This window comes from Oryx dammah, unplaced genomic scaffold, assembly GCF_014754425.2.
Source record: "Oryx dammah isolate SB20612 unplaced genomic scaffold, SCBI_Odam_1.1 HiC_scaffold_18, whole genome shotgun sequence".
NCBI classification, from domain to species: Eukaryota; Metazoa; Chordata; class Mammalia; order Artiodactyla; family Bovidae; genus Oryx; species Oryx dammah.
The window spans coordinates 63256511-63268372 of record NW_024070202.1 but is presented as its reverse complement, the minus strand read 5'-3'; the positions used below and the strand labels follow the sequence as shown (position 1 = coordinate 63268372).

Sequence of the window (11862 nt, the reverse complement as noted above, 5' to 3'; positions counted from 1 at the left end):
CTTTTCAAATCTCAGCTCCTGTGCCACCTCCTCCATGAAGCTAAGTCTCTTCTTTCTTTAAACTTTCATGCCCTGGTAATTATAAATAGGGCTGCAATGAATATTGGGGTACATGTGTCTTTTTGAATTATGGTTTTCTTAGGGTATTTGCCCAGTAGTAGGATTGCCAGGTCATATGGTAGTATTATTCCTAGGCTTTTAATCTCTGTACTGTTCTTTAGTGGCTGTATCAATTTACATTCCCACAACAGTGCAAGAGGGTTCGCTTTTCTCCACATCCTCTCCAGCATTTATTGTTGGTAGATTTTTTTGATGATGGCCATTCTGACCAGTGTGTGGTGATACCTCATTGCAGTTTTGATTTACGTTTTTCTAATAATGAGGGACACTGAGCATCTTTTCATGCGTTTATTGGTCGTCTGTATATCTTCTTTGGAGAAATGTCTGTTTACGTCTTCTACCTTCTTTCTGATAGGGTTGTTTGTTTTCCTAATATTCAGCTGCAGGAGCTCTTTGTATATTTTGGAGATTAATCCTTTGTCAGTTGCTTCCTTTGCAATAATTTTCTCCCATTACTGCATTCATTTATAAACATGCTTTATCTCACCTCCTAGACTGTAAGCTCCAAGGCAACATCACTCCTTATCCTCAAGTCTGAAATGCCATGCCTGGTGCCTATCACAGAACAAAACCCACACCGTTATGGAATACTTTCGGCCCTCCCTAGTGGTTAATATCACAGTTCCTTTACACTGCTGCTTTTGAAAGGTCTATTTATTTTTAGGAAACTGGATTGCTGTAATTTCTCTTGAAGTAACTTTGAATATACTGTTATTAACTGGTATATTTAGTTGGGTTTTTCAGTGCAGATTCAGGATCACAGTTTTACCGGAAGGTGAAGAGAATTTCTCCTACCACAGGCCTGGTTCCCTTTTGATCTAATTGGGTTATATCTTTTATTTTAAAGAAGATGAGATAGAGCTTTTTCTGGCTGATGGTGGAACAGGTCCTCATTATCCATAGGTAATGAATGATCTTTGGGATCCATTACCTCTCTTACACTGAAAAATGTCACAGACAGAGCCAAAGACAGATTTACTCTCCTTTTGATCTCAGTCAAGAGCTTTTGGGGGTTTGGATGGGATCACCCTTAACATTATTGGCTTCCCAGGTGACCCAACAGTATGGCATCTGCCTGCTAAGGAGAAGATGCAAGAGATGCCGATTTAATCCCTAGATCAGGAAGATCCCCTAGAAATGGAAATGGCAACCTGCTCCTGTGTTCTTGCCTGGAAAACCCCAGGGACAGAGGAGCCTGGTGGGTTATAGTCCACGGGGTCAAAAAGAGTCAGACCCGACTGAACACAAGGTGGGGGGACCTTACCTTTAAACGTAAAGGCAGATCCATACGTTTTTTCTTGCATACTTGCTTCTTTTTTTATTTTTTTTGACCCCAGAATATCTCATGTTTGTGTAGACAGAGGCCAACTGGCAGCTGACAGACTGTCAGTTGAAGGGATGGTGGCAGCAGCAGTGGAGGACTGATAAGCCCTTTGGGGAGAAGGATGCTCTTCTAGAAGTAGGGCCCACTTATCCAGAAGGCAGCAGGGGAAATCACTGGTGGCAGCTGATAAACAAACAGGAAGAAGGGACAGGCTTCTGTACATCTTTCCAACTGGTAAACTTACAGACAGATGAAAATGCTTTCCAGGTGGTTTTTGCATTTGAACCTACAGGGGAAGTTCCAGTATACCCCAAAGCACCCAGTTAGAAATGCCGCAGATTCCATCATAAAGACTTTTGTTCTGCAAACCCTTGAGGATGTCAGGGAAGGCACTCTTCAAAAGTTCTGCAATCCTCTAAGGTAAATTTATCCAGGTCTACTGCTGAAATCTAGGGCAATGAAAGTTCTCCCAGCCTACCCATTATTGCGTTTTCCTTCATTAAGTTATGCTTAACAAGTTTATATAAAAGCCCCGTGCAAAGAGAATCTTTGTAGGGTAGAGTTTCAACTGACTGTACTTATCTGTAGTCATAAAGGTTTTTATTTTTTGATTGGTCACTATAGATCAGAAAGTATATAGGAGATCAGACTAGGTTTAGAGATTTATTTTTTCTTTTCTTTCTTTTTTTTTTTTTGCATGTTCTCTTTATCGTTAGTAAATACACTAAACGCTGATTTTCAAGGAGCTGCCTGGCCATGGTGGTTATTTTTTGGGAAAAAGCAACCACACGTCATCTTTCTTCTCTTTTAATTTAAGTTTTACACTAAAAATCTGTTTTGAGAAGGAAATGGAGCGTGTTAGGCTAATGACAGCTTTACCCTCTCTTATTTTTTCCGTTTAAGGGCAACGCTCCTATAGGCTCCCCGGCGTGCCTGGATGTGGGCACTGCAGCCTTAAGTGAAGGCTCCAACGACTCGAGAAAATAAAAACAAATAAACAGCCCCATTCCCCCCACTCCAAAGTGGGGGGAGGGCTTAAGAGGAAACTGTACAAAATGTGTCGGCAAACAGATGAATATATTTGCAAAGGTGTAGTTTCTGTGACTACAGACAATCCCCACGTTGCCCAGAAACTGTTAGATGCGTCCTGCTGAGAAACGTGCTCGGCTAGTCCGTAATTGCCTTTCGGATCCGCCCAGGCCGACCCCCCAGGAGGACCCGCGTGAGGGGCCCCCATTTCCATTCTTAGGGAGAGGAAGCCGGGGACCCACGTGAGCTCGGAAGACAGCTGATCATCAGGTCCCAATACTTGCCAAGCGTCCCCTAATTCCCATTTGGTTACAAAAATTCTCTCCTCCATTGCATATCCTCCTTTGGGCAGAGTGGGCCACGGCTCGAGAGAGAGGCCGCGATCTGGCGGGGATCGTTCCTGGGCGGTAGGTAGGGTCGGACTCTTTGACACCCAGGGCTGCAGAAGCGACAACTCCAAGCTCCCGAGAACGCCGCAGCGGTCCCTGCCAGAGATTAGCCGCCGCGCGGGTCCCTCCCTCTTTTTCGGGTGAATGAATGATTAGTCAAACAGCACCTCCCTGCCCCGGTTCGCCCGAGGTTGGATGGGAGGAGTCATGGAACCACTGTTCCTTTTTTAAGGGCGAAAAGAGTTCGCCTCTGTGCGTGTATTAATCGACCTTGCATGTCGTTTCAAATTGTCTTCCCCAGTGTCGCGACGCACAGACACAGCAGCACTGAGCAGTGATCTCGAAGGCCCCTCGCCCCTCTGTCCGCTCAAGGACTGTCGGCCGTCGTGCCCCAGCCAAAGGAAGGCAAAGCCGAGTGAAAAGTTGCCCGCACCCCCACCCTGCCACAGGCGCTGGGTTTATCACTCCTTCCCAAAGCTGGGGCATCAGGGAACGAGCCGCGGTGGTGGGGCGCCCTGCGTCCCATCTTCTCCTTCCTCCCGTAAGGGGAGGAATCCCTCCCCACCCGCCCCCGGGGAAAGGGAGGAGGCGCTGCGCGCTCCGGGTGGTGGAGACACGCCTGCCCGGCTCCGATCCGTGCCCCGGGGCAAGCGGCCTCCCTCGAGGGTCTGGGGGAGCTGGCTGGACCCCCGGCGGAGACAAGCGCCCAGCGCGAGGCTTCTACTATCCCTCTTGCGTCCGGGCGCCCCCAGCGGGTTCCCCGAGGCGCTCGGTGCGCCCGGGTCTCCGGCGCCGGAGCTAGCGTGCGAGCGGACTGAGTGGAGAGCCGGCGGGGCGGGTAGGAGGTGGGAGCGCAGAAGTGGAGGACGCGGTAGCTGCAGCAGCGGCGCGCCCCGGGGCAGTCTCTGCGGTCCCGGCGGCGGCGGCGGCGGCGGCGGAGCAGCGGTGCGCAGCAGGCAGCGCAGCCACTCCTTTCTGCCTATCTCCCGCAGTTCCGATACCCCCTCCTCCTGGCCCCCTCTCTGGCGTGGAGGAGCCGACGACTAAACCGCTGCGAGCAACTCCTTTAAAAAAAAAAAAAAGCCGCATTGGAGGAGCCTGGCCGCAGGACCCCTCCTCCCTGGGCGCCCCCCACCCCTCGCCTCGCTCTCCCGCCTCCCCCCCCGCCCCCCCCCCCCCAACCTTTCCCCCGCCCCAGGCTCCCGGGCGCCCGCCTCCCTCCTTCGCGGACTGTCTCCCGACTCGCCGGCTGAGAGCCCTTTTGGACTGCGAGCGGCGGTAGCGGAGCACAGGCGGCGGCGCGGGACCTGCAGTCGCCCGGGATTCCCTCCAGGTGACGATGCTCTGGTTCTCCGGCGTCAGGGCTCTGGCTGAGCGTCCCTGCCGGCGCTCGCCCGGGATTACCTGCTGCGTCTTGCTGCTGCTCAATTGCTCGGGGGTCCCCATGTCTCTGGCTTCCTCCTTCTTGACAGGTAGGGGAGGGGTCGGGAGGGACCGACCCTCCCAGACGCTGGCTTGGTACCTGGGAGAGAAGGCGCTGACTAGCCCCGGGGACGGGAGGGTGGGGAACGAGCACCTTCCTGCTCCTCGCTGGCGCGTGGGGATGAAGGAAGCCCTTCGGGGTGAAGGGTGGGAAAGCAATGAGCAGGCTAAGGAGTGGAGAGCGGGCAGGCTGTTGACATTAATACTGTAGTGATAACGGAAATTCTATTTGAATTTGAAAAGTTCCTTTATTATCTTTAGTTTTCTTCAACCTTTAGTTTGATCTCTTCTCCCGTATGCAATTAAAGGAAAAAAAAAAACACTGCATCGTTTTCCACCCATAGGCCTGTCTCACTCTGTAAGGTTTACTGGTAGTGATCTTTAAAGCACCCACCCTCCAGACCTGGATTTAAAGAAACTATCATATTTTAAAAGGGTAATAATAGCAGGATATAATAATTATATGCTTTCAGGCAGGTGAAGACCTCAACTGCTATTCTGAAGGACATACTTTACTGACACCTGGTGCAGAAAAGAAAATATTGAGTCTATTTCTAAGAAAAGAGGAAAGAAGATTGTATTTCAAAAAGTAATTTCAATTCAACACAATATGAGGCAGATTCATATAAAGGCCTGTTTATTGACACAGTCCTGAATTCTGTTCAAATTTAAAATCTGCCTTAATGGCCAATTTGAATTTTTTGCTTATGGGAGTATTTGTTTAGTTGAAATGGTTTTATAAAGGAGGGGTATTATTAAAGATCCAATGAAATACTTGGAATTGTGCTTAAACCAACCATCTGAGAGCAGAAAATATATCTATATAGCACAGGCTTTAAAAAAAACTTGTTCTAATAAACTTATTTAAAGTAGGTTTTTTTCAGGGGGACCTTTTTGGGTGAATTTGATTATTTAAAACTCATTAGGGATTTTTGAAATTTGGATATAGTTTTCTCAAAAAGTATTATTATAAAAATTCTATTTTTTGTAACAAGGCCATGCAGCTAAATTTAAATAACTTTTTTTCCCTTTAGGTTCTGTTGCAAAATGTGAAAATGAAGGTGAAGTCCTCCAGATTCCATTTATCACGGACAACCCTTGTATAATGTGTGTCTGCATGGTGAGTATGGAGATCAGGTAATGGGAAATCAATTGCTCCCTCTGACAAGGTGAATCCTTATAGCTGTAATTTTATGACCAGATCTTAAAAATTGCTTTTGGTCATTACAAAACCATAGATGGCTGGTGAATTGAATTCCGTTGAATTTCCAAGTTTTGTGGACTTTGGCAATTTCTATTTCATCAGGCTGGAGATGTTTATCTTTGACATCAGGTTGCAGAAGTAAACTTCAGATGGACTTGGTATAGCATCACCTCAGTGGTAATTACCACTTGCACTTCTGCTGCTGGGAATGGCTATTGCCACCAAATCATAGGTGCCACCAAACTTTCTGCTCTGATTCCATTGTCTGACCTCAGTGTGAAAATGATAACATTTAGGTATAAAGGTCTGGGATAAGGTATGTGACAAGGGGAAAGAGAGGTTAGAGTCACAAAGCACAAACATGGGGACAAGATCTTGAGTTTTTTTGCCTCTTATATCCTAAGCTCTCAAAAACAATCTTTATATATCTGATTTGGAAGCCATGAGCCAGAAAGGATATTCTGTCCTTAGTAGAGGATGACACTTGGCTGTCAGCTGCTTAGTTAACACTAGCAGTGGCTGGTAGATTAAAAAAATGATTTGTTTCAGTTTATTTTAGCTTTATAGTAAATGATAAGATCTAATAAGTAACCACATGGGGGAGATTAAATTATATGAATAAGAATTTCTGAGCTGAAATAGCGACTCACAGAGAACATTTTTGTTTAAAAGTGTTTTACATGCCAATCACTTTTGGCAAACCTTGATTAAAAACTACACATCACAAAACCCTGTTGGAAATACATTAAGGCAGTCAAAGTCAAATGCAAAGCCCCCAAATGATAGATGACTGCTTGTTATCAGATCAACATGCTGTATGCAACCAGAGAAGGGAATTTTCTCTGTTTAGGGGAAAGCCAAGCCATCTGGGTTTAAACTACCCGAAGTTTTTCGTGACAAGAGATGAGGTCAATGTTGTGAAATGATAAATGGGTGAAGGTGAATGTCTGTATCAAATGATTATCAGGTTCTGAAGACTAAGGAAATCAGCAGGAATAGAGGTAAAAATGCATTCCATTTCCAGAGATGATAAGTGTTGCTGCTTTAACAAAAGAGAGCTGAGAGAGGGACAATTAGGTTTGTGTTTATGAGCTGCCTTGTTAATGAATGATCTTTCACCAATGGACCTGTTGAAAAGGAGCTTTGCATTAAATTTTGGCTCAATTGTGTATTTACAAATGTAGTGTGTCTGCCTCTGTGTGTGTGTGTGTGGTGGGGGCAGAAGGGAGATGATTTCTTTATTTCTCCTATCTGCATAGTGTTAGTGAATTATTTTATCTTAATCTCGTAAGATCTCAGAAAATGGGGTAATATTTAAATAAATTTGGAACTCCACATGTGAAAATATTGTTTTTCTCCTCAGCAATATTGTTACATTTATAATGCTTAAACACAGAGTTTGGGTTTTGCAAACTTTTTCCAAATAGTATGAAAATTCTCCATACAGCATTTCCCTTTTTTGGTACTCTTGCCCTGGTGGAAATAGTGCCTTTCCCCGAAAGTAAAGCTTACTGCTAATAAGACCTTGCTGTTTTGACGGTAAAGAGTGAATCTGAAGAAAAAAGATGCATCGGTTGGAATTCTGGAGTGATGCTTATATTGATTATGTTCAGAAAGGTGGTAGGTTCATTTATATCTTTGAGTAACATTTGGAAGTATCTGCCTTCATGAGAGCTATCAGAAATCCTTTCCAAACACATAAAGTCGAGACTCGCATTCTGACTCACTAGCTTTTCAGAGGATGCCTCAAAGTTCCCCTAGCTGAAAGGTTCAGTGATACGTTGCCATGACTTTTGCAGGGGTTTAGGATTATGGGGCCCAAGTTGTCATAGTTATTATTGTTTCCCAAACATTTGTAGTACTTGATAAAGTTGAGTAAGGCTAGATGGACAACTGTTTCTTTATTTGTAAGTTTCCAAGGGACCCACTGCAGTATATGAATTTCGAAGCACCTAGCTTACCATGAGGCTAGTTGACAATTTTATATTTAGACTGGATATTTAGCAAACAGATAATGTCAGAAATAACAACTAACACTTATGAAATACTTTATTTGCTGGCACTTATTGAAGACTGCATCGTTTCATTTAATCTTCACAAAAATCTTTTGAAGATTTGTACCCCCCCCCCCCATTTTACAGATGAGGAAACTGAGGCTAGAGGATCTAGTAGCTTGTAAAGGTCATATTTTAGTAAATAGTGGAGCTGGAACTCACTCTCACCTGCCTCTAGAACACATTCCTATAGTCAAGTGAAACAGGCTATTTTCTAAGTTAAAGATGTGAAAAAGCAAAGAAAAAAATAGATTATTGAGTTATTTGACTTTTTGGCATTGCTTGAGTTATTTTGCTTTTTTCTTTTGAGTCTTTTAGGAGTTCGGTTAGCTAACATTTGTTAATCACATTATATGAAAGGAAAATCTCGGGATGATTTCAGTAGACCTGCAGAGAGCTTTCACTGTGAGCTAGTTTTATGCATGTATGTTAAGAGGGTATGTAATAGTCAGAACTGTACTTTGGATAAAGAAAATAGTCATATTTAGTTTGTGTTGGTCCAGCCTTTTGGCAGAAAGCTACCTAAAGCTGAGTATAAGCTCATATCTTATTTCATAACACGTACTAAAAAAAAAGCTAACCTCAACGTATGCTTAAAAAAGACGTAAAATGTTACAGTTGAGAGGAAATAGGTGGCACAAAGTCCTGCATATAATTACAGTGTAAAAGCTAGAAAAATCCCACAGAATCAACTTGGCCTGATTTAGACTTTTAAGCTCCGAAATGTTTCAAAGGTGGAATGAACTCATTTCTGTGGGAATTTTGAGGATGACAGCTGATGCAGTGGCCACGGCGAGCAGAACTGAATAATTTTATTCTCATTTATCCTTGTCTGCCTGGACCTCCTCTTGCCAGCATCAGTTGTGGTCCAAGAATAACCAGTTTGTCAGCTGTTGATGGATATTATTTTAAAGTGTGTGGGTTCAACTGTTCAAGGGGGAAGGTGAGAAGTTGGACTATTGTCCCGAAATCTAGGGAAGCGGGTAGACAGTTTGGATTAAAGATGCAAGCGCTTCATTGTTCAGTTAGAAAGCAAAGCACAGCTTTTCCTCGTCTTACAAAATGGTCTTTTGTGGGGCTGGGGAAGGAAGGCCAGACTTATTGCTGTTTTGTGTGGTGTTTTTCCCTTTCTTGCTAGAATTATTTTTCCCGTAATGCCTAGAAAAACATATTGGTGCCTTACGTGAAGTACAGCTGATAGGAGCCAGCCCGTCTCAACTAATGAATCGAAAGTGGTCCTCTGGATCTTTGGGGCACCCCCAAATCCATCCAGGGAACCTGAGGTTGTGGTACCCCTGCTTCTCACCCCTTTTCCACCTAACCATAACATAGAAGGAAATGGCAAAAGCCAGTGAGTTCGGCCCAGTACTGGAAACCCGAGAAAACTTGGGAGGCTGGGACTCAGAAAACAGAAGTCAGTCCGAGCTTAGTTTGGCATACGTTTTGTTCAGCAAAAAACATTATTCTGAGGTTTAAATTTCCTCTTTTAAATCCAGAGGTGCAATTTAGAAATGGACCCTCTGCTCATAAAAAACAACGTGAAATTTGGTGTTACAAGAAGTGGGGCTCCATCTCGCTTGGAGCCAACCAAGGGGTGCAGACAGAGGGGGCTTTGTCTGCTGTCTTCTTCTTTTAATCACAGAATCCCCTGTCACTAAACAAGCAGCTACCAGCATTTTTGATTCTCTAGGGTACTTTATCTCTATAAAAGCTTCATGTTTTTTATTGTTCAAATTAAGTGGCTGGAGAATATTCATCTATTAACTGAACAAGTGTAAGGCACGTGTTTGAGGATGAGGGAGACAGCAGTGCATCAGGATTCAATTCATGTGTGTCTGCGTGTGTGTGTGTGTGTGAGAGAGAGAGAGAGAAAGAAGGAGAGAGAGGTGGAGAGAGGGAGAATGGGGATGGTGAAGGAAGGAGGGAGGCAGGGGAAATATAAAGTAGTCTTGATGTGTTCAGAGAGTATGCTTCATACATGCACATATGAATAGGTTGCTACAATTTTTTGAAAATTGTTTTGTATCATTTTTAGACTGAATATTGGATGCTCACTAAGACAATGATCAGGGGTTATTTATTTATTTATGTGTTTATGTATTTATTTATTTTTATTTATACTCTGTTTAGAAGATGGTATGACCAGTTGCCTTCAGAGTTTTAGGAAAGGGTAACTAATTTAGTTAGAGAAGACTCTTGAGAGTCCCTTGGACTGCAAGGAGATCCAACCAGTCCATCCTCAAGGAAATCAATCCTGAATATTCATTGGAAGGACTGATGCTGAAGCTGAAACTGCAATACTTTGGCTACCTGATGCGAAGAACTGACTCCTTGGAAAAGACCCTGATATTGGGAGAGATTGAAGGCGGGAAGAGAAGGGGATGACAGAGGATGAGATGATTGGATGGCATCACTGACTCAATGGACATGAGTTTGAGTGAACTCTGGGAGTTGGTGATGGACAGGGAAGCCTGGTGTGCTGCAGTCCAGGGGTTCACAAAGAGTCTGACACGACTGAGCGACTGAACTGAACTGAACTAATTTACAGCATCTTACTGACAAATTCACCAATACCAGCTCATAGACGGTTATTGTCATTAGTGCTTTCTTGAGGCTCATGAAAGTGGAGCAAATGCCCTGAAGTTATATAGTTACTAAGAAACAGACCTGTGATGTGAAAACAGTGTTTTCTCTGCTAAACCAACTTGCTTTTGCAGGTTGTTTACTATTTCCAAATGTCTACAGATCCCACCAAGGGCTTCAGAGAGTTACCTCAACCTCTGCAAAGCTGACATAGGCTCACTCTAGGGAGTAGTTAGAGTGATTTTGTCTTATAACACAAACCAAGTCTGGCCTTGGAGGGCCCTTCAGAGGAAGATGCAGTGCAGGCAGCTGTTGGCTTGTTTCATATCATTTTGGCAAAGTGCTTTAGCCCTGGCATCAGACAGGCCTGGGTTCCAATACTGGCTCTGTTGTTAATTGCTAAGTGATGTCCAACTGTTTTGCGACCCCATGGGCTGTAGCCCACCAGGCTTTTCTGTCCATGGGATTTCCCAGACAAGAATACAGGAGAGGGTTGCCATTTCCTTCTCCTGGAGATCTTCCCGACCCGGGGACTGAACCCTTGTCTCCTGCATTGGCAGGTGGATTCCTTACCATTGAGCCACCTGGGGAGTCTGGCTCAGTCACTTACTGCTGGTGAACTCAGGAAAGTTTTTTCACCTTTCTAAGCCTCCATTTCCTTATCTGTAGAGTGCGATGGCTGTCATTAACAAACTCATAGACTTGCTGTGCGAACTAAATGAGATAGAACATTTAAGACTTGGTCCAAAGCTTGGCATTAAGTCAGAACGATTCATTATTGTTATTGTTGATGATGATGTTAATGTTTAAATTCTTATTTCCTCACATGGAATTAGAGGCAAATGTTCATCAGAAAAGAGAGAAAAGGGGGAACTTCACTGGTGGTCCAATGACTAGACTCTGGGCTCCCAATGTAGGGAGCCCAGGTTCTATCCCTGGTTAGGGAACTAGATCCCACATGCTGCAACTAAGAGTTGGCATGCTGCAAGGAAGATCGAAGATCTCGCTTGCTGCAACTAAGACCCAGTGCAGCCAAATAAATAAACAAATATTCTTAAAAAAAAAAAAGAAACCCTATGGGCTCATTAAAAAAGAAAGAAAGGAAAGAGAGGGAAGGGAAGCTGATGGAGAAGAGACCTAGGGATAATGATGCCAAGCCCACCCATCGTTATGAATGGAGAGGGCTAGGTGAGTAACGTTTTGTGGGGTTTCCTGTCCCTCCAGACTTGGACTAGGTTGTCTGAGCTGCTTTCTTATTGGTCCAGTGGTCTGTGAGCCCTGCCGTAAGTTTTCCCCTTGCTCTCCATTAAATACTAAAAAAACTTTCCATGGAAGAGGGGCCTCGTTTTTTCTGCAGAGTATTTACATCTCCATGCCTGTGGGGTCACCTTCACTTGTACTTTTATTGGCAGAGGGATAGGGTAGGGACTCAGGAGCGTTGTAATTCTGGAAAAACTGCCTAGTGGTCTGGCATCACAGTGATTTTCCTGGACCGCCTTGTGCAAGTCTCTCAACCCTATTCCAGACCTGAGTAGGTTTTTGCTGCCTACTTACTTGTGTGCTCCCCTGCCCCATTCCCATCCCGTTTTAAACATGCTTTCTTTTCATTTCAAGGTACCAGTCTTCATAGTGTGCACCACCAGTAAACTGCGTTTTAAGTGTGGGAAACCAGGCTGG

The 11862-nt window shown here is 44.4% G+C and overlaps 1 protein-coding gene across 1 annotated transcript in view; it reads left to right on the top strand.

The window, feature by feature from the left end:
* Positions 1 to 4085: 4085 nt before the first annotated feature.
* Positions 4086 to 11862, top strand: part of BMPER (BMP binding endothelial regulator) — a 255604-nt gene continuing 247827 nt past the window's right edge. Inside the window, exons 1-2 of the mRNA XM_040259659.1 lie at positions 4086 to 4334; positions 5379 to 5464. Of these exons, the coding sequence (XP_040115593.1) occupies positions 4202 to 4334; positions 5379 to 5464 (219 nt within the window). The 5' untranslated portion in view covers positions 4086 to 4201. The remainder of the gene's footprint in view (positions 4335 to 5378; positions 5465 to 11862) is intronic.